Below are 22,999 nucleotides of genomic sequence, written 5' to 3'. Positions count from 1 at the left end.
TGTGTGTGTGTGTGTGTGTGTTTGACTCTATATTTCCCCAGCCTCACAGAAGTAATGCCCTTCCCAACAGAACCTCAACTCTTTATTCTTCCTGCCCTTTAATTTTTTTTGTTTATTAATTTGTTTGTTTGAAGCAGGGTCTCACTATGTAACCTTGGCTGGCCTAGAACTCACTATGTAGACCAGGCTAGCCTCTAACTCCAATCTCAGCTAGTGCTGAGATTAAAGGTGTGCACCTCAGCCATTTCTTAATTCACTTTAATTTTAAATGTTTTTTTCCTACTTATTAAATTAGTGATAATGACATAAATTAGGTAAATATATGTATTTATAACAAAAATGTGAAAATAGAATTTTAAAAAAAGCCTGTGGTTCCTGAGTGCTTTCTAATGCACACATATTTATTTGCTTATGTGCAATGCAGTGTTTATATAATTCATTGCCACATGAAATAAATATGATACAACTCAAATATTTCATATTATATAATATGAAATATTATACAACCCTTGAAAGTTTTCTTAAGATAACTAGTGGTACAGAAAGATGCATATATATATATATATATATATATATATATATATATACTTGTTCTCATCTATAATAACTCTACTTGTTTTGTTCATTTTTTAAATCAAATCATAAAACACTAAATAGAAATCTCTATTCCATACACCTTGGAACAGAATTCGAATTTAAAGCCTGGAGAGATGGCTTAGCAGTTCAGAGCTCCCACTGCTCTTACAGAGGATGCAGGTCTGGCTCCTGGCATGTGCTTCCCAGTTTGCAGCTGCCCACTGGGGACCTGATATTCCCTTCTGGTCGCTGCAGGCACCAGGCAAGCACATGGCACACATACGCAGCTGCAGATAAAATATTCATACACATAAAATTAAAATAAATATTGTTTTTAAAAAAGATTCTAGTTTTAAGTTCTTTTAAGGGTTGTATAATATTGCATGTCATGGAAACACACGATGCTTAAACTAATGGCAGTGGTGGGGCTGACGGATGGAGCATTAGCTTTGTTCTTTCTCTCTGATTCTGTGTCCATCCCCTTCCAGGGCATCAGCAGCCTGTTCAGTTCTCTGAAAGTTGTGCGGCTGCTCCGTCTTGGGCGAGTAGCCCGCAAGCTGGACCATTACATCGAGTATGGAGCTGCGGTACTGGTCTTGTTGGTGTGCGTGTTTGGGCTGGCTGCCCATTGGATGGCCTGCATCTGGTACAGCATTGGGGACTACGAGATCTTTGATGAAGACACCAAGACAATCCGCAACAATAGCTGGCTCTACCAACTGGCCATGGACATCGGCACTCCATACCAGTTCAATGGGTCTGGCTCGGGGAAGTGGGAAGGTGGGCCCAGCAAGAATTCCGTCTACATCTCCTCACTATACTTCACCATGACCAGCCTCACCAGCGTGGGCTTTGGGAACATCGCCCCGTCCACTGACATTGAGAAGATCTTCGCGGTGGCCATAATGATGATTGGCTGTGAGTATGACACGTGGGCGGAGTGGGAACTTGGCTGGTGGCCAGACCTGCTGCAAGCTGAAAGTGGGGTGGGGGCTGCTCCCTGGCGGGATCAAGGAATGAGTGCTTAAAATGACCAATGGATGTGTTTTCTCCTGAAGACTAGGCCTGTGGTATTCCTGGTCTTTAAATCAGCACATGCTCATTGAGAAGCCAATTTAAGAAGTGTAGTTCAGCTGGTAAAGTGCTTGCCTAACGTAGTAAAGCCCTGGGTTCAGTCCTCAGCACTGTACAAACCAGGCGCGGTGGAGCATGTGGATGATCTCAGAATTCAGGAGTTCAAGGTCATCTTTAGCTAGATAGAAAGTTCTAGGCTAGCCTGGGCTATGTGAGACCCTGTTAGCAGAAAGGAAGGAAGAGAAAAGGGGAGAGATGGGGAGAGAGGAGGAGAGAGAGACAGCTGTTAGTTTTTGGTGCCTCACTAGCCTGCTTTCTGTGTGTATGTGGTCATCTGGATACTTGGTTTTTATTGAGTTTAGAAAGTTTATTGAGTATTACATACAGTTTGCTAAAAACACTGAGCCATGGCAGGTCTTCCTATGTCTACTTTAGTCTTAAAGCGGTCAGTGTGGTGTTTCAGTTACACAGTGAAATGGTCACAGCGGAATCAAACCGACGACCATCTTCTCACACAGCTGCCTCGCTTTTCCTGTTATTTTCTTGATGAGAATACTTTAGGAACACTCAGCAGGCATCTAAAGTGTGTTTTGTGCTGTGTGTCGGTTTAAACGTAGGTCAGATCTACATAGTCCAACCTGGCATGAGGAAAAAAAGCAATGAGAGAAGAGCTTAGGGTGCCTTGGTCATCTTCACGTTGGTTATGTTAGAGTGAGAATGCTGCTGAAGCTCGGCGTTGAATGAAATATTCTGGAACAATTACTCTCCTCTTAAGCATTTCCTAGGGGAATTTTATTTCTCTAGAGCTAGTCTGAGTCATTGCCTCCTTCCTTCCATGCTCTTCCTTCCCTCCTCACCCTGTTTTCTTTTATTTTTTTGAAGACCAGGTCTTGCAATGTAGCCCAGGATGGATGACTTGGAACTTACTATGTAGCCTAGGCTAGCTCAAACTCCTGCCAATCCTCTTGCCTCAGCCTACCTGAGTGCTGGGAGTATAGACCTGAGTCATAGTCATTCCCAACTAAGATCAGTATTTCCTGTCTGCCTCTTGGTGGAGAAATCTCCGTTCTCAACACATAACACACACACACACACACACACACACACACACACACACACACACACACACACACGAAGAAATAGTTTGATGGGATACTGTTCTTGCATTGAATATCCCCCTAGTTCTTGAGGCAAGTGCTTAAGTCTGAGTCATTTTACCACTGACAAGTGTGTGGATTTGCTGTAGAAGAGTCTAGAAAGTGCCTTTGGCTGACAGTGTTGACCTTCCTTTATTCCGGGAAGTCCTAGTGGAGCGGGAACCTGCCTGGCTGGAGACCTCAGTGAACCTGAGTGGCTTGTGCTCATGCTGCCATGGTGTCCACCGTACTGTGTTGGTGCTTCAGTGACAGACCACATGGGACAGGACACTGGAGAAGCTTCTGTTGGCAGTGGTCTGACCATACAGAGAACTCAACCTCCCGAGCTCACAGGCAGGGCTTCCTCTTCTTGGATACGGTCCTTCAAGGTGGCATTGATGAGTGAATTGTTGACACTCTTTGCCTACTTGTTGAGAGATCCAGATCTGGGGTAGACTTTGTCACCCCCCATTGTCCTGTCCCCTGATCACCACTGGCTTCTTGCAGTGCCCTCCTCGTGCCCGACACAAGCAGATTCCTGGGAGTCTTCACAGGATGTGTCTACAGGGGTAATTGATTCTGAGAGCTGGGTGCTGCTGTCGCTGTTGCTCCTTATTTTAAAATGGGCTTTAATAGAGATGATTGCCTGGCCATGGGAAGCTGAGTGAAGGATCCGTGGGTGGCTAATTGCTTCAGTTTAATTAGAACTTGGGGTGCTTTCTCATGTCTCAAGCAAAGATTTAAGACTTTTTCTCTTCTAGCAGGGCTTCAGCCTTAACTGCGCTGGTTTCTAGTCAGGACTTGCAAGTTACAAACAAAACAAAACTCCAGTGCTGGGGATCAAACTTAGCATCTTCACATGCTAGGCATGCACCCCACCACTGAGATGCTTTCCAGCTAGCTTCCAGAATTTTTCGAGTCTTGGGGTACGGAATAATCAAAGTGATATGCTGTGCAGAGGGCCTGACTTCCTTCCCTTCAGGGGAGGTGAACGGCCCATTATAGCCATCACTGAGAATTTGCTAAGAGTGGTCAGTCAGAAAAGGCCCATTTCATGGTCTCCAAAGGCTTTTGGGCTTCCTTGAAGTTTCTCGCCCAGAGAAGAAAGAAAAAAGCCCTAGGGGCATACAATGAAGACAAACATGCTCTTTCCTTTCCCAAACTATTCTCCCATGAGAGTCTTATTTCCTAGTACCCAGGGGGAACCCCAGTCTTTTCCACCTCTTTTGTGTTCCCACCTCCTCAGAGCCAGGCAGTGTTTCCATTCTTTCTGATAATAGAAGAACAATACTCAGGCCGTTTCCTCTGTGCGGTGAAGCGTGAGGACTGTTGGGCTAAGAGCTCCTGTTTAACTGTTTGCAGAGCTCTTGTGAATGCCGGACACTATGCTGAGCACATCCATGTGCTCTACAGCTTACTCTGCCGTTATCTCACCTTCTCAAGAATGTGGGGCTGGTGGGTAGGAGGGAGGGGGTTCAATGGACCCCTCACTGTGATCATGATGGAGTCACATACTTGGTATGGGCCGCCTGCACCGATTCCCCATGCTCACTCACTGACATGTGGAAAATTCCTTCTGTGAACCTGAGCAGCCTACCCATGCCTGTTGTGGAAACTCTATGCTTGTTTGTTGTTTGAATTCAAGAACACAGTTATGCTCCGGACTCAGGACCAGGTGTTCAGGGAAGCAGCCATTTTTCAGCAGTCTATCACTTATGGTTATAGTGGTGACGTATGTCTGACAAATTCCTGTGTTGAGAGAAAGGTTTTGCACCATGTATAATGGTTGGTAATCAGCCTTGTGAACCTGCATCTAGCACAGCCTTCCTTCAGGCTGGCTGCCAGTGTGAGGCTGCTCCCTTCTATTGTCTCTGTGCACATATGTGCACACTTATGCCCCTTCTGAACCACTCCTGAGGTCAGACTTACACCAGGGTTGAGATATGTGGCAGTGAGAGCCTGAGCATATCCTGAGACGTCTGTGCTGTCTCCCTCCAAGGCTACCTAGCAATTCCTAAAGTGAGGAATAAGACTCAATTTCCCCCCTTTCTACTGAATTTTTCATGTCATGGGGATGGCATTTCTTGGCTCTTCTGGGGCCATGTTAACTGTGCTATAGGTAATGTGTGATTTCTGTTGCTTTTTCTGTCTGCTCTGAACGTCTCATTACTGCGTGCTTATTCTCCAGAGGATTCCAGGAAACAGGAAAATGAAGTATTTGCAAGCTAGCCTACTTTTCTCCTTTCTAATAGACTACCCCATTAGGAGGATGTGAAAACCGAGGCTGTCTTCAACGGGCTGGCTTTAGATAGAAGTTGTAGCCAGCTCTTGTCCTGGCCTCCCTGTTCAAACAAGCCAGTGACAAGGGCCTGAAGTTGGAGTCCTTACTGTGGCTGATCCATCCCCTGGCATTTGAGGGATCCCAAGGAAAGAATATGAGTATGGAAACAGTGATTTATCTCAGCCTCAGGTTGGGACCTGGCGTGCCTTGGATGGCTCTCCAGGAGGACTTTGATGATGAAGAGACAGCTGCCATTTTCTAAATATGTACTTGTACTTTTCTGTTTCTCCTCATAATGTCACCACTGTCACTCTATCACTCTAAGTAAGTGGCGCTCACCCCCCTCTCTGGTGATGGCAGGGACTCTAGACACCACCCCAGCCCTGTACAGCAGCTCCCTGTGTCTGTGACTCACGTCTTTCTTCCCAGTCTGCCCCCAGCTCAGTGCCTTCAAACCCAGGCTGGGCACCAGTGCTCAGGGACTCCTGTGAACACCCGAGTCCTGCACAGCCCTCTCTCACCCTCCAGCTGGACCTGAGCCTTCCAGATGAATGCTTTTGAATGCGCCCTAAGGCTTGGCACTCCCACACAACACTGGGCCCCCTCTGCGCGGGCCGCTTCTGTCACCTTCTGGTATTTCTAACATGATGTGGTCACAACTCTCAGGAAGAACTTAGGGGTGGGAGGGAGAGTGAAGATACTCTAGACGATTTTAGTAGACTCCAGACTCTCAATAAATACTGACTTGTTTATTCAGTTAAGGCCTTAAACTTTGGGAAGGGATGTTCAGTGCTACTGAGGAAGTTATTAATTATGGGATACAGAATCTCCTATTGGGCAGAGACCCAAAGCATGTTTCTTAAAAGTTTAGGCTTTGCCTGGCTGCCCCACAGACACCAGAGACCAGCTTGTTCACCGCGTTCATGAGCCACTTCTGTGTTGGGATCCCAGGTGGCTCTGCTTTATCTTTTTCCCAGAATATAGGAAGGAAGGCATGGGAAAGGCCAGCAGCACACCTCTCTTTTGAGAACAAGACTAGGAAGTCATCTATATTCTTTCTTTCCATATCTCATTGACTGGGATTTGATGACCTAGACACAAGTCGCTACAACAGAGTCTGAGAAATGTAATCTTAACCTATCCTGCATCACTGGTTGAGGGGAAAAGAGAAAAACAAAATGTAGTGGTGTTTTACCGGGGAGAAGTGTGAGATCTGCTCTGTGGTCTGGGTTGTACAGTTTAGTTTTGGGGAGAGCAGAGGGCCTGCCCTTGGCTGATGGACGTGGGAAGGACATGCCATGTTGAGATGTGACAGCCTGTGAGGAAGCTAAGAGTTTTCCGTCCGAAGGCCAAGACTTCCAGTGCCATTAACTGTGGCTGCCTCTTGCTCTTCCCAGTTAATTTTGTGTTTCCTGTTCTTAGAAAAAATAAAACAATAATTGCTGTTCTGTCTGAGGAGCACGGGAATGCTATTTTATTTCATTTTTGGTTTATGTTTATTTTGGGAAGTGGGGCAGTGTTCAGAATTCTCTGGGAGAAATAAGCACTCATTTATCACTTATTCTTAGATGTCTTTTCTAGCCAGGGAATGCTCTGCTTTTTCTCTGGAACTTGATTTACCCCCACCCACCGCCCACAGCCGTGGTTATCTCCACCTGTGGCCCAGCCTGGAGTTACCACCTGCCCCTCTCTTTCCTTATTCCTCTCTTACAGAAAAGAAGCTCCACTTTCTCCCACCCTGTCCCCAGCCACATTGATTGTGCCCTTTAGGGTCATGGGCCGTTTGCAGGGAGAGTGGTTGTTTTTTTGCACACTGGACCTTTCTCCGAACATGCATTTAATGATCTTGTTATCTTTCTCACTGTGGCTTTTGTTCAGCTCCAAGGAGACTCTAGAGGGCTGGACCTGTGGGTCTTCTCTTCTATGCCTGGACATGTGTTGCTGGAGTGTAGCAAAGAGTGTCACTTAGAACCAGCCAGGTCTGCCTGCCAGAAGAACCGACTGATGCGTGGCACCAGGCACCGAGGCCCCTCTAGGGCGCCAGCAGTAGGAGCTCTTCCCTGCTTCCCATCCCCCATCTCGTAGCACATTTATGGAACTCAACCAGTGATCATGTTCTCAACCTCATTAATCCTGGGGGTGTGGTCTTGTGTAAGAGAATTTGAACTTGCCTTGCATGCAGTGTGTAATGGGCGGTGTGTGAGCACATCTGGATGTGAGTTTTCTAGATACAAACAGACCTTTGAGAAGCAAGTTGACCTGACCACAGAGCAAGTTAAGGGAAGCTGTTGGTGGAAAGGCCTCCCACAGTCACTGCCCATGCCTGACTGGCAGCATCCTGACTGGGCAAGACAGAGGAGCTACCAAAAGAAGGAACTAGAACTCTGAGCACCCAAAACATCCTGAGTAAGGCATTTGCAGCCCCACACCCCTTAAAACAGGCCTCACGCCTCCCTCCTTGACAGACACAGAAGAGCTTGCCCCAGGGCATGGCTTCAGAGGTCGCTGAGCTGGATTTTGATCCCAGTTTTCGCCTGACAACAAAGTCTTTCTCTTTGTGTTGCTGCTTCCCTTGCAGATTATTTTGGGATACAGCAAGGGAAAACATCCTTTCTGTTGTGTGTGTGGAGGGCATGCAGAATTAAGAGCGAGGAGCTGTGGAGGGCGGTGGAGAGATGGCAGGGAGATGCCTTCCTGCAAGATAGTTCTCTAATTTTGACTTATAATTATAATGAAGATTATCTGATTGCCACACTGCACCCAGAAGTACAATTTATGACAAAACAATCCCTAGATGTTAAGAAGCTTGGATGGCGATGCAAGCGAATGGAGGAATCGTCTCTGGCCTTACAGATGGGCACATTATTTGCAAAATTCCCTTATTTTTTTTTTTAAATGTAATTTCTACTGAGATGGAAGTGGTAATATTGTTAGAATTCAACATTTTGTTTCTACTGTGCTTCTGTGCCTGTCTCCTTTGAGGTTCATGGCACTCTGTGGGGAAGGTAGTACTGCCTCTCTTTCTGACTAGGGAGACAGTGGTGTCGCTTGCCACAGGTCCTGCAGCTAGCAAGGCGGGGAGCTGGGCTCACCATCCTGTGCAGTGTTGTTCTCACTGTCTCCAATTGCCATGACAACCATTGGTTCTGGTCACCACAAACGATGCTGGTGGATCATGCGCTGGTGCCTTCATGGATTGTGTCAAAGCACAGGGACATAGAGGATGGTGGGTCAAGGGTGGGAACAGCTCACTTTCCACTTGCAGCAGAGGAATTGATAAATGTCATTTCCTACCTCCAGTTGCTTCTATCGATTGTTTATTATAGTTTGCAACTGATAGACTGACACAATCAGGCAGCTAAAGAGAGACCATACTGAAGAGAAGAGAATTTTCCTTTCTTTAGAACGAGCGTCTACTAGGGAAGGTTTCTGAAGATGTATGAGTCATCATCTTTCCTGAAGTCTAAGCTACCACCCCGGTTCCCAACAAGAACAAGATGGCTTCAGAGAATTCAGCCCCACCCATCCCCTGCTTTCCTCCAGGTAGTAAGGAGAAAGCACCGGTGGTCCAGGATGAGCGCCTGCCCTTCCCCGCCTGTCCTGGCTCTGAGTCTTCTGTGTGCCAAGAACTGGGGATTGCAGCGCCTTGCCACGAGGCCAGTATGCTGCGTGTTTTGAGCAGCCAGACTTCTGTCCTTCTTCCACTTAGAAGGTGTCTGGGCTGCACACTAGGCCTTTGACCCGAGGGATTCCTGCAGTCTGCCTGGGTTGCATCGCTCAGTCTCTCAGATCCAAGATTCCACAGCCCATCTGTCAGTCAGTTATTCAGAGATTGCCCACTTCTCTGGGACAGCCTTCTTTAGAGGAGACTAACTGGATAAGAGAGACTTAGGAAAGCAACTCCCAGGACCCACAGAGCCAGCCAGGCTGCGTCTGTAGCTGGCGATGGGTCAGCAGCAACCTTGATGTTCCTGAAGTCACGGAGCTTTGAAAAGCCCAAATCAGACAAACGTGGAGATGGAGCCTAGCTCAGCTCTGCTCCTTGATGGGATGACACTGCTGTGTTCCCGAGCTGCGTCTTCATCTGGGAATGCTGCAAACAGAATGGCGGTGGTGAAGGGCAAGGCTGCTCCTTCTAGAACCTTCGTTTCTGCCTGGCATCTGGTCGGGAGCCACAGATGGCCTCATGTCAGTGGAGAGACTGAACTTTACTGTGCCTTCATGGATTTGAGTCCGAGGACATTTCTACCAGGGATTTGGGCAGGTGTTGGTTACGGGCTTAAAGGCTGGGAGGAGGCATGATAGAAAAGATGGTGGTGGGAACAGGCACTGCCCGTCGTTTGTGTGAGACGTGTTTAATGAAGGTTTGTGTGTGAGACTCCATACAGGAGAATCTTCTGGTGAGGATGCTTTCAGACAGGCACTCGGAGGGCCGAGCTCCATGAATCCTCAGCTGACCTGACGCTGCATTCTCTCAGAACATTTTCCTTTCTCACTTTTCTTCACTGTGGTCCTTCGTGCACATGTGAGGGGAAATGATTTTAGCTCTCATCAGCTAGAGGCCTGGCTCTGAATTATAGCTGTGCGGTGACAAAACGTACCACTGCCTCAAGAAAGCTTGGCAAGGAACAGGTGCTGGAGAGGAGCCCACGTTGAAGGACAGCAGGCTTTGGAGGAAGGCAGGCATGTGTGGAGTCACCCTGAGCGCTGCAGAGCAGGGCAAACCCTGGCTGACCCCTTATTTGTGCTAGAGGAGAGGAAGGAGAGAGATTCCCGCTGAGCTTGAATGCAGGGCAGAGCCAGAGCAGGGGAGGGAACAGGCAGAATGGCCGGCCATACCCCTAGCTCCAAGAGCCCAGGTTTCCTGTGGGTGAAGTGGAATTACCCAATGGAGAACTGAAGCACACTTGATAGAGTCCCCACAAATGGGACATGCCTGCAGGGCACAGTGACGGGGCTGCTGGACAGAGGTGGCCCCTTGGGACAGAGGCAGGGGCAGATGGGAGCCAAGGGTTCTTCCTGGCTGGCTTTGGAGTCAGTCCCTCCTGGGAAGCTCAGGTGTTTAATTACACTGAGCTGTGATCACAGGCAGCCACAGGAGGCCTTGGCAGCTTAACAAGTGGGCGGGAGGCGGATTTCAGAGCACAGGGCTTTGTGAACGCGGCTCTGTCATTTCAGCCTTTCATCTTTGCTTCCTCTTCTGCCCTCAACCCCCTCACAGATCAAATCCTTCCCCATGGGCGCTTAGACACGGTGTCTTCTAGTGATCTCCCAGATGAACCAGATCTCCCATGGTGTGGGCACCCTCTGAGCTCCAGACTCATCTGGAAGGTGACCCATCAACCATGTTCCCAGGATTCTCTTCTGCAGTTGGCTTTTTGAATCCAACCCCACAAAGAGAGATTTATCCAAATCACTATTCCATCTAGGAACGCAGACATGAGCAAGGATGTAGTAACCAGCACAAAACTCTACTTTTCCTTTATGCCGTGTGTACCAAGATTGTTAGAATTCACCTCATTTAAGGTTTTAATTAAAAACTTTTTCATGTGCATGTGTGTGTATGCAAGTGTGGGGACGTGTGTGTGTGTGTGTGTGTGTGTGTGTGTGTGTGTGTGTGTGTGCACATGCATGTGGAGATTCAAGGTTGATGTTGGGAATCCTTTTCAACTGTTCTGCCAGTATATTGACTGAGGCAGGATCTCTCACTCAAACCTAGAGTTCACCAATACGGCTAGTCTTACTAGTCATCTTTCTCTGGAGAGCCTCTGTCTTTGCCTTCTGAAACTGGAATTACAGGATGGCTACCATGCCTGTCCAGCATTTCTGTGGGTTCTGGGTATGAATCCTGGTCCTCACTTTTGCATGGCAAACACTTTAACCAGAGCGCCATCTCCCTAGCTCAGTTTTTAATTTAAAAAAATTAACCAGTTTACAAAAACATAAAAGTTGTACATATGTTCATGAATTTCTGTGTAATATCCATTACACACATAGTGTGTTATTTATTTATTTATGTATTTATTCATTTGCAGTACTAGGGAGTGAACTCGGGTCCTTTCACATGCTAGAAAAGTGCTCTACCACTGAGCCATATCCCGAGAAGCTCTACCACTGAGCCATATCCCCAGAGCTCTACCACTGAGCCATATCCCGTAGAGCCATATCCCGAGAGCTCTATCACTGAGCCATATCCCGAGAGCTCTACCACTGAGCCATATCCCGAGAGCTCTACCACTGAGCCATATCCCCAGAGCTCTACCACTGAGCCATATCCCCAGAGCTCTACCACTGAGCCATATCCCCAGAGCTCTACCACTGAGCCATATCCCCAGAGCTCTACCACTGAGCCATATCCCCAGAGCTCTGCCACTGAGCCATATCCCCAGAGCTCTACCACTGAGCCATATCCCCAGCACAGTGTACAGTGCTTAAATCAAGCAAAACATATCCATCTCCTCAACCATTCACCACATCTTCCAGGGAAAAGCCTTGACAGTCCTTTCACTTTTGTATATATAGTCTGCCATTGTCATCTGTGCCATCTGTATTTCCATATCCATTGCTCAACCTCTCTCTGCTCCCCTTGTCCCTCTGCCCTTGGCTTCTGGAATCATAGATCTAGTTTTAGTTCTGGAAAAGCAACTCTTATAGCTTCCAAATACGTGGGAGATCATGTGGCATTGATTTTCCAGTGCCCAGCTTATTTCACTCAACACAGTGATCTCTAGTTCATTCAAGTCGGTGCAAATAGCAGGAGGACAAGGCTTGCTGTCTGAGGCATGTTAGTGATTTTGTTTTTGTTGTTGTTAATCCAGGGTCCCCAGTGCTGCCTATTGCTTTTTGTGGGAGCAGTGTGGGGAGCCATGCATAATTATAAGTAGGCATTCAGGGGTCTGGGGGCAAGGAGCATGCATGTGTGCACAAGTGTGAAGGTCAGAGCTTGACGTCAGGTCATCAGGTGCTCCCCTTGACCACTTCTCCAGGTGGTTGTTTTTCTGGGGAGACAGGGTCTCTCACTGAGCTTAGTGCTCACCAGTTGGTTAGATCGACTGGCCTGTCTCTGCTGCCCTAGAACTGGGGTTACAGGCAGGCACTGCCATGCCTCTGGCTTTTCTGTGAGTACTAGGGGTCTGAACTCAGGTCCAGGTGTTTATGTGGTAAGCACTTTACTGATGGAGCCATCTTCACAACCCAGAGCTGCCTCCTCTCTCACCTGGTCCCATCCCCTTTCTATCCCTGGCTATTCCTCCAACAGCTCATGTGCTTTCTTTCCATCCCTGGCTGTAGCTGAAGTTTTCCTCATCCTGCCTGGCTCCCGTGGCCCTGCAGCTGATTAGACCCAAGTAAACACACAGAGGCTTATATTAATTAAAACTGCTTGGCTATTAGCTCAGGCCTACCACTGACTAGCTCTTACATTTAAACTAACCCATAATTCTTTTTATGTTTAGCCATGTGGCTTGGTACCTTTTTTCAGTTCTGCCTTCACATCTTGCTTCCTCTGTGTCTGGCTGGCAACTCCTGACTCAGCCTTCCTGTTCCCAGAATTCTCCTCTCTACTTATTCTGCCTATACTATACTTCCTGCCTGGCTACTGGCCAATCAGTGTTTTATTTATCAACCAAATCAGAGCAACACACATTCACAGCACACAGAAAGACATTCCTAGCACTTCCCCCCCCTTTTTTAAAAGGGAGGTTTTAACTTTAACATAGTAAAATCACATACAACAAAACAATTATCAAGCAAGAATTATAGTTATAATATCTAGTCTATTTGTATTTGGCAAAATTGAAGATATCCTATATATCCTATATTTGTGAGTCTAAGACTTCATATATAACTTATCTTTATCATAAGGAAATTATAGCTATCTAGTCTTCAACTACATCAAAGACCTCAGAAGGATACAATATTAACTAAGTAAATAGGAAATGCAGTGTAAGCAACTTCCAAAAATCTAGAATGAAAGAGACAGCTGCTTGCCTGGATAGTCACCCAAAGTTCCTCTGTAATGTTGGGGCATCCATCTTTAGCCCACAGGCCTAGAATCTCTCAGTTACTTTTCTCTGTGTCCTGTAGAATGTCTGGCAGTTTCCTCTTCAAAGCAGGAACCTGAAAGACCATTTTGCCTTGCAAAGTTCAGTGATCACCTTTCTATGGATCCTGTATGTCCAGTCGATACAACATTTTGTCAAGCAGTCCAGGCAAGAACAGTTTCTTGCCCAAATGGCTATTTTTGCCGAGAAGAAGATAAACTCCATATAGAGTGTCTTTGATGCCCATCATCTTGATGTATTTGGTGCTGACAGGAGAAGATGCATCACATTGTCCAGAAAAGTCTAAGTTCTTAAAACATTTTAAAAGCCATATTCTGTAGGTCTTCTCTAACACCTCCTGTGGGTTCCTGGTTGCCACGTGATCCTCTTATGGTGGGTGGATCTTTCTGGCCGTTGAAGTGCTGATATCCTGTGTCACCCACAGTGACTTGCAGGAGCTTGATGCTTGCTCCAGTGTGGGAAAGCATCCTGTGTCATCCTGCTAAACTCAGGGACTGGGACAGTCCACATCCATTGTGTTGCCAGTATTCAATTGTCTCTTGTTGAAGCTTTTCTTCATCCTAATCTCTTCCCGTAGACCCTGTTTGAGTTGGGACAGGAAGGCTTTGTGTTCTCTCTTCTCACAGAACCTCAGTCAGCTATGGCAGTGCTGCTAGGCAAGGCTTGCTCTTGGCCAACATCTACATGTGGAAGGCTATGTGTCTACCTTCTCTTGAACTGGCTTTTGGACTCAACTCCATGATCCCAGTAGAATGAGCCCTTCCTCACCTCTTAGCAGTTAAGGAGAAGTGTTACTCACACTCTGTAGAGGTGTAACCCTTGAAGTGTCCATTAGCCCCCATTCCCACTCTCAGCAGGGTGGTTGGTTCCCAGGAGCTCTCATTAAATACACAGTAACCACAGTAACCATTACCCGCATGGGCTTAGATGTGGGATTAGCTGAGTTGTAATTTGAAATTTACCTTTATGATTCTGGACTGTCTGTGAGGCAGGATCACAGGCATTTCCTCCCATCCTGGGGCAGGTTACCTTTCCCTTTTACCCTTAAACACATAGAAGTGTACATGTTTAAGACATCCGGCTTTGCTGGGTGGTGGTGGTGCATAACTTTAGTCCCAGCACTTGAGAGGCAGAGGCAGGCATATCTCTGTGAGTTCTAGGATAGCCAAGGCTACACAGAGAAACCCTGTCTAGAAAAAACAAAACAAAACAAATGAAAAAAGAAGTCCAGTTTCTTTTCTTTCATTTTCGGTGCTGTCTTTCAGGGTCTAGGGCTTGAACGCACCCTCTGGTGCTCACCTCCCTGGCTTCCAGTCATGCATGGCCTGATCTGCCCATAGCCACTCATAGGTGTCACCTCTTTTAATCACACTCACATCTGGCACCGCTACCCTGACACCCATCTTCCTCTCTGGCTCACTTCAGAAGCTGCCAGGAGGGGAGATGTGCTCCCAGCATCCTTGAGAGAACTGAAGGAAATGTGTGGGTGGAATACCTGTATGCACTACTTCTTTTGTTTACCTGCTGGGTGTATCATTTCCATGTACTAAAGAACTTGTAAGAAATCGTTCTGAAGACCTCTTCTTTTTTCTGGGATGTTTCTGAAAGCCAGAGCTAAGATCGCCAAGATTATGGAGTGACATTATGCCCTTCTTTCCAGTGAGAGCTCCTGAGAGTCACAGGGTATTGGCTAAACCCAAGCAGTCATGCTATAAGATGGTATCTGACTACATAGCACCCTATCATCCCTCCCCTGGGCACTGTGCCTGTCTGCCATGATGCTCTGGTGGTCAGGCATGGCTGCTGACCACCCTGCTTTGCCAAGGACAGTGAGCCAAGGAGGCCTAGCTGCTTCTGATCCCCAGGTTCGGAGGCCCAGCACTCCCAGCCAGCCAGCTACGGGTAGAGCCAGGACTGCCCTCTCTGGGTGTGCAGGCCTGCCACTGTGGCCCCCACTTTCTTGCTTCTTCAACCAGTTGCTTCCCACGTTCCTGGAACTCCTGTGAGGGGAGATTGTCAGTGTACAGGTGCCAGCTGATGTGAGGGAGCAGAGGGCTTATCCTGGACTGAGTGGGTTTGATTGAGGGAGTATGGTTAAGTTCCCTTTGCTGACACACTGCTTGGAGCAAGCAAGCGTCTTTCACACAGGTACGACTGTGCCAGCGTGTGGCTCAGATGCATGACGTTCCTTCCATGACAACCTGTGCAGTGGGTGAGAGCCCATGCGCTGGTCCTCATGATCCTCCCCTTGGAGCCCCACTGCTGTCCCTTTGAGAGCCTTACAGGGAACAAGAGAAGTGCTACAATGAAGGCCTGGCTTCATTGAGATGAAAGATGAACTTGTCCTGCTCTAACCAGAGTGAACCGCCGGTGCTGGCCGTGGCTGTTCTGCTCACAGGACTCAGGGCTCATTCATGTAGCTGGGAGGCATCTGCATTGGCCATTCCAATCATGCTTAGATTATGGAGAATGCTTAATGGCCAGTGCCTCTGTCTATGTACTGAAGCTCAGTGGTTCCCAGACGTATGGCTTTTATGTTTAGACAAATAAGGTAATGGCAATGTTGGTGTTAAGAGTTCATTGGTAACTTGGTAGCAAATACCATTGATTCACACTGACTCCTTCTTCACAGCCCTGTGAGGTGGACTGTGCCATTACAGCCACATCACAAATAAGAAAACCAAGATATAGAAGGCAATGGTCACCTGCCTCAAATCCCCCAGGAGATGGAGGAGCAGGGATTCAAAGCTCCAACTGCATACACTGACTGACTCTGTCCTGAGCCCAACCTAGGTCCAGATCCTTCCAGGGTCCCAGATGCTCTTTTTCCTGTCTCTGAGAGGGGCTGATGCTCTGTGGGGAGCTGGGAGGGAAAGTGATGTGGGTAGACCCTGATGAAAATGGGCTGTAGATATGGTCTCTTCTTCCTATGCCCCCTTTGCTACCCCTTCTCTGGGTGGCTTTGGGAGGTTCCCAAGCTAGGAGCCCCCTTCTGATCAACAGCTTCTACCTCTGCAAATTGTAAGTGATGGTGTCTGCCCACAGTCTAGTTGTGAGCCACAGACATCGTGTTTGTGAAGTCCTTGGTGGGGGTCTGGGTAGTGGTGAGTCCTGAGTGACTGACACAGTCGTCTGGGATCACAGTGGCCATTCTTCCTCTTCCTCTCTGTCCCCTCACTACAAATGCAGATGTGGGTGTTGCCTGATGAGAACTGTCTAGAACTTGTCTGGCTCCAGCCCCTCTTTCAAAAATGGCACAGGTGCCCATTAAGTTCAAGAAGGTAGCCAGCCTCTGTGCATTGGAGCTCCAGAACCTTCTGCCTCCATCATCAACTACAGGGCTATTTGCTTGTTCATGCCATCAGCCCTTGAAATCAATGCTCTTGCCTCAATGAGAATCCCCCATGTCTTCCAGCACGTGCACCAAGTCTCTTCTCATTGCTTGTTCACTAAAGATGGGGGTCCTGAGGGAGTGGAGACTGGTGGGGAGCTTGTGGGACCAGAAGGAGAAGTTTGAGAAAGGCACTCTTTTCTGTCTGGGCAAGCTTGTGATGATGTCACCACACTGCAGGGCACACTCTGCTGCTGCTCTCCCACCCCCAGGCTTTTATAAAGCAGTTATCGCCTTACTTAAACATCCTCAGGTTGAATATTCTCACATTTGTAGCTTAATGACCTTAATTGGCATATTAGTGAGAGTGCTTGGCTTGACATTACAGGGCTCCTCAGGGCCCAGGCTGAGCTTGCAGGTGCATTCCCTGGTACATAGCTAGAGAATCATTGAGGTACCCCAGTCCTTCCCAAAGCACCCCTTGCCTGCTCTTCTCCAGGTGATGTGCAGGGTGGCAGCTCTGTCCTGAAGGAGGAGACAGGAACATTAAGTAAATACAGGGAATGGGACATCTCTGTGTCTGCTGCTGTGTATCAGCTTTCCTCTCTGTCACAGTCCTGTGGAGATGGGAGGGGCGGCCTTCATCCTCTTCCGAGGGTGGATTTGACATCTACTCTAACTCTGGTCCAGAACTGCTGTAGGAAGCTCCTTGGGCTTTTGCTTGTGTTTGAACAAGAAGATGAACAGGACGCTGATCTCTTAGTTACTGCATTCCACTTGCCCACTCTCAAGTTTTATTCAACACCTACTATGTGCAAGGCATATAGTTTGTACCCCTTAGTAGCAGTTAGATCCTTTATTTTACTCTGAAGTTAACAAACAACATTTTTTTTCTATTTGCTAATGTAATGAAATACTATTCCCATCATCTGTGGCTAGAGTAGATGAGTACATGGTAGGACTCTGGGAGTATGACTGAGTTATGTGGTAAAGTCAGTCCTTGTAGACCTGGCCTTCTGGAAGGAGCTTGACATGTTCTTGGGTGCCAAGTTCTCCAGGGGTGATCAATTTTGACTGTGGTTGGCAAACACATTTTATTCATTCACTTTATAAAAGATTGAGCTGCAGGATGCTGAGCTCAAATGAAAGGATAAGCCTGCAGTCTAGAAAGGGTGGGTAAGTACGTAATTCTGATTGTATGGATTCCTCGGGAAGATGGGAGGCTTAGGGGATCGAGGACCAGCAGGAGTTTGCTGTGAGAGTCTCGGGGAAGGGGGGATGGAGAGGAGGAGGGGGACAGGCTGAAGGATCCAGCGAACCTGGACTGCCTGAGACCTGATCAAGAGGCTGACGTGGGAACGAGGCTGGAGCAGGAAGCCGCAGCTGCTATGGGAGGGTGGAATGTGCTGAAGAGCTGGATCCTTCAAGAGCAGGAGAGGAGCCCAGAGATTACAGAAGGGATCCGCTGCTAGAGTTCGGCTGAGGAGAGCAAGGTGGGACGTGCGTGAAACAGCAAGGAGTTTGCGTTTGTTTTAGTGGAGAAAGAGGCTTGAGTGTGGGCTGTGGTAGCAGCATTGGAGGGAGTCCAGGAGTACTGAAGCATGCAGATGGACAGCTCTTGACAATGTCCCTTCCAAGGGCTGGGGCTTCGGTGCCACTGCGTTGTGGAGGCTTGCCTGGCCGTAGGCTGGGTTCCCAGTCAGGTAGGTGGAGACAACAATGCCCAGGTTAGAGCCGTCAGCCATGTGGCATGCTTGTGGGCCGCTGGGTGGCAGCTACGAAGACGTTCCCCTCCAGCCCCCAGCCAGAGCTGCTCCCTTCCCACTGCCTTCCTGAACACAGAGGTGTGGAGGACCCCTGGCTCTGGTATTTTTATCTACATTTCCCAGGAGCACAAGGCTGAGGTCAGCAGTTCTGCAACATCTGCATTGTTCTCTTGCGCCTCCAGGGCCCTAAGCTGGAGCCTCACTAGAGTGAGCGGAAGAAGTGCTCAGATCTAGCCCTGGACACTCCCTGTGCCTCCCCACACTGCTGCTTTTGCTCATGGTGACAGTCTCCTCACATGGTCCCCCACCCCCCTGGGCCACCCATGTATGCATCTTGAGTAGTGCAGTTCAGGGCCTGAGCCAGGGGCAGAAGTGCCTGTGTTCTGAGGCCAGTCTTCATTGTGCAGAGTGATTGATGTTTTGGAAAGGGACCATCCCTCTCTGTCCTCTGGATGCCCAAGTGCCTAACCGGTCTTCTGGAGTCATTGTTTGCTTTTGTTTGGGGCCATGAGGGCTTCACTGCAGCTTACTTCGATCCACCTTTATGTTCCTTTCCACCAAGGTGATGACCACACTAAGCCAGTCTAATCCAGCTTATCCCCCAAAGGCCTGTGGTCCAGTGGGGAGGTGGTGGAATCTCCCGGGGTGGGGCCTGGCGGAGGAAGTTAGATGGCTGGGGGATACCATCCCCTTGAAAATATTGTCTGCTTTTTCATGCTGCGGCTGCTGGGAGGTGAGACTTCTGCTCTGCCTTCCAGTGGTGGTGTACATCACCACAGCCATGGTGGAAGCCTTGTAAGCCAGGAGAACCTTTCTTTCTTTTAAGTTAATTAGCTCAGGTATTTTATCATAACATTGGAAAGCTGACTTGCACTCTTCCTGGTTGCCCAAGCACGTTCATTTCTTCCTTCTAACCTCTCATTTCTTGTCTGCCTTCCCCCCAGGAGAGTTTCTGATGATCCTTTTCCTGAATTAACCCAGGGCTTCATTCTTCGCTACAGAATTGCTTCCTAGCCAACTTCCCAGGGATTTAAAGAGCCGCTGTCCCTCACCCTCTGCCAGGCTTTGGGCCCTGTGCTTTGCTCGGGGTGGCTGCCCGTGAGCAGCGAAAACCCTGTAAGGGCTCAGTCTGCCCCTGTGACTCCGAAACTGTCAGGGAGCCCCATTGGTGATGGGGGGAACCGCTTCCGGCCTTCTCCCTTCTTTATCTTTCAGCTCTAGCTCAGAGCCTGCTGCCACTGTGGATAAGAACACAGTAGATGCAATTCCTCTGAAACTCGTCATGGAATTAACCTCCCAGCCTCCCTGACACTCCAGACATGAGGATTCATCGAATTCACCAGAAACAGAAGTGGTTCTGTCCACTTCGCAGCCACCTCTACGAAGAAAGGTCGATGGGCAGGGGTGGAACGCAGGGTGTCGCGGTTTAATTTCTGTTGCAGTGGTGAGACACCGGACAGAAGGAATCACGGACAGATGCGGGTTTAGTGCAGCTTACGATTCCAGGTCACAGGCCATCACTGCAGGGAAGTCACAGACGCAGGAGCCCGAGACAGCTGGCCACAGCACATCCATAGCCACAGGCACAGAGAAGCAGATGCACCCATGCTGCCCACCTGATTCTTCGCTCGGCTAGCCCTCTCTAATCTTGTGTAGTCCAGAAACCCAAACCAGGGAAGAGTGACAGTGGGCAGGTCTCCCTTCATCAATTAATGCAAACAAGACAACTCCCCCATAGACAGGCCCAACCCGACGAACACAGTCCCTCACCGAGACCCCTCCTCCTCCGGTGATTCTAGGTGGTGTCAGGTTGGTGATTAAAACCACAGAGGAGTGTGTCTACTAAGCACCCAGGGTAGAAACACCCTCCCCACATTTCCAGACCCCCAAAGGCTTAGGGGGAAGGCCTGGCAATCATGCTCAGTTGTCACATCAGCCCCCAGCCTGTGGGTAACTGAGACGTGCCTGCCGGGAGGCAGTCAGGAGGCGGCTACAGAAGGTGGCTATGGCATAGCCTGGAGGCCGGGCTCTGGTCCTGGCTCCTCAAGCCCCCAACATCCTACTCTTGCTTCCACCTCTTTCCAGGTTCTGGTGTGTTTGTCTGAAGTTGGTTTCGCCCCAACGTATAGGAAGTCAAGTTAGGGAGGACCTGGCCCTTTGAGAAGTTGGCCAGCATCCTTGGTAACAACCTGACCTTGGCGCCATTGACTGAGGGGGCGGTATGGGAATGGTTGGAGTGGTCCCTGTGGTGTGTTCTTCTTATTTTCTCTGACAACATTCTCTCCAAATCTCTAAACAGCACTTGGGTTTGAAGTTTGCAGAGAGAGCGGTCTGTGGACTGTGCTTTCTTCGTGAACTCATCACTCATGTATGTATGTATATATGTGTATATATGTGTGTGTGTATGTATATATGTATGTATGTATGTGTGTATATATATGTATGTATGTATGTGTATATATATATATATGGAGGAGCCCTGAGTTCCTAGAGCTGTGCCCGGCAGTGGGCCCAGGGAGAGATGTTTGCAGGGCCTGTCTTTGAAGAGATTATGACCTAAAGCAAAGTAGACTGTCTAAGCCAGGGTTACTACTGCTGAAACACCATGACCAGTACACTTCCACATCACAGTTCATCATCCAAGGCAGTCAGGGCAGGAATTCAAGCAGGGTTAAGAACCTGGAGGTAGGAACTGATCAGAGGCTATGGAGGAGGACTGCTTACTGGCTTGCTCAGCCTGCTTTCTTATAGTAGAAAGAGCTCCCAGGACCACGAGCCCAGGAGTGGCACTGCCCATCAATCACTAATTAAGAAATGCCCTTGCTGGAGAGGTAGCCCGGTGGTTAAGAGCACTGGCTGCTCTTCCAAAGGACCCGAGTTCAATTCCCAGCATCTACATGGCAGCTTGCAACTGTCTGTAACTCCAGTTCTAGGGGATCTGGCATCACCACACAGACATACATGCAGGCAAAGCCCCAATGTTAAAAAAAAAAATAAATCTTTAAAAAAACAAATCAAATAATTTAGCCGGGCGGTGGTGGCGCACGCCTTTAATCCTAGCACTCGGAAGGCAGAGCCAGGCGGATCTCTGTGAGTTCAAGGCCAGCCTGGGCTACCAAGTGAGTCCCAGGAAAGGCGCAAGCTACACAGAGAAACCCTGTCTCGAAAAACCAAAAAAAAAAAAAAAAAAAAAAAAAAAAAAAAAAAAAAAAAAGAAATGCCCTACAGGTGTGCCTACACCCGAGGCTGTCTCTTCCCAGATGACTCTAGCTTATGTCAAATTGACAAAACATTATCTGTGACCTTTGTGTGTGTGTGTGTGTGTGTGTGTGTGTGTGTGTGTGTATGGTGGTGGTGGTGGTGGTGGTGGTGGGAATTGAACCCAAGGGGCTTTGTGAATATGAAGACAGAACTCTACATATGTTCTATTTCCCAGCTCATGGGGAAAAAAAAATACTTTCTCTGGCTTTGTGAGCAGGTCTCCACCGTGCAAATGGCAGTATGCTCTTTAGAGGTTAATTACTGTCACTGCTGGTAAGGCAGGGATTAACTCATGGGCCATGTGTCTTCTGAAGTGCATCTTAAAGAAGGGTCTGTACAGTTGGATATGGGCTCCAGACATTTTCCTCTGTCAATCTGGTCATGGAGATGTACTGGAGGAAGTAGGGGTCCTCCCTGCCTAAGGTTGGTCTATCAGTCAAAAGGCCTAGGGCATGGATTTAAACAAAACAGTTCGCCAATATGGCTGCTCATAGCTGGGGATGCCAGCACGTGAGACAAGGGGTCCAGGAATCACACGGTAAGTGAGCTGCGTGGAAGAAGAGGGGGTCGTTTATGAGTGAGCGAGCGACACAGGGTCTGCAGCGGTCAGGGATCCCAGGTCACACAACTGGGACCACAGTGGAAATGGATAGAGACGGGGAGACCTGGGGTGGGTTTAGGAGGCACCAGACTGACTGACTGGCTTTGGAAGAGTTAGCCAGAGGATTCTGGGTGCTGGTGCCTTCCATGGAGCTGGGAGGATGGAGGCCAAGTGTGAAGTGGGTTGGGTGCTGCATGAGCTTGAGCTCCCCAAGGCCTATAAGTAGAGAGTTGGCTTAGCTGGGCTTTGTGAGGTGGTTTGGCTCAGAAATATAAATATGGAAACCAGTGGTATACAGTACCTCAGTTAGGCCAGGAGTTAACTGAGGGTACGTTAGAGCATGCGGCTTCTCTTCTAGGGATCCGAGAGTGTGTGTGTGTGTGTGTGTGTGTGTGTGTGTGTGTGTGTATGTGTAGTGTGTATATGTGTGTGTCCATGTGCATGTGTGTGTGTGTTGTTTTTCACAAGGTGGTGTGAGGTGTATGAGGGCTGTGGTTTTGGGGCTGGGACTCTTTGCAGTCTGGCTCCGCTGAGGGGGAGGAAGAAGATGGAACAGTGAGGGGCAGGGGACAGGGGACATGGCGATGTGTCTCAGGACTATGGTCCCTTCATCAGTGTCTGCAGATGCTCCTGTGCTCTTCTGCCACTCCACTCTCAGCCCGATGAGGACCTTGGCCCAGTGTTTGTGTCCCAGTCACTAGTGTGACCAGCTCTGCTGAGCCTCCGGTGTGGCGTCTGCACCCTCGTCTCTGTTCCTGCCTCAGCTCCGAATCCTGCTCCAGGAAGCCTCTGTGCGGTCAAAACATCCCAAGTACCTCACACTTCCCCCAGCCTCCCGGCCCACCAGCCTCACAGAACACATTTGCCCTTTTCCAGGGAAGCCGTCATCTCACTGATTTGGATTCAACGA

General features: G+C 48.6%; 1 protein-coding gene across 2 annotated transcripts in view; it reads left to right on the top strand.

The window, feature by feature from the left end:
* The window catches only part of Kcnh1 (potassium voltage-gated channel subfamily H member 1), a 308,472-nt gene that overhangs the window by 140,347 nt on the left and 145,126 nt on the right, over positions 1-22,999 (top strand). For both annotated transcript variants that reach the window (XM_028882842.2, XM_028882841.2), the window contains exon 7: positions 1,065-1,494. In XM_028882842.2, the coding sequence (XP_028738675.1) occupies positions 1,065-1,494 (430 nt within the window). The remainder of the gene's footprint in view (positions 1-1,064; positions 1,495-22,999) is intronic.

This window comes from Peromyscus leucopus, chromosome 15, assembly GCF_004664715.2.
Source record: "Peromyscus leucopus breed LL Stock chromosome 15, UCI_PerLeu_2.1, whole genome shotgun sequence".
NCBI lineage: Eukaryota > Metazoa > Chordata > Mammalia > Rodentia > Cricetidae > Peromyscus > Peromyscus leucopus.
Note: the sequence above shows the minus strand (reverse complement) of the source record. Positions and strands in the feature narration are given on the sequence as shown.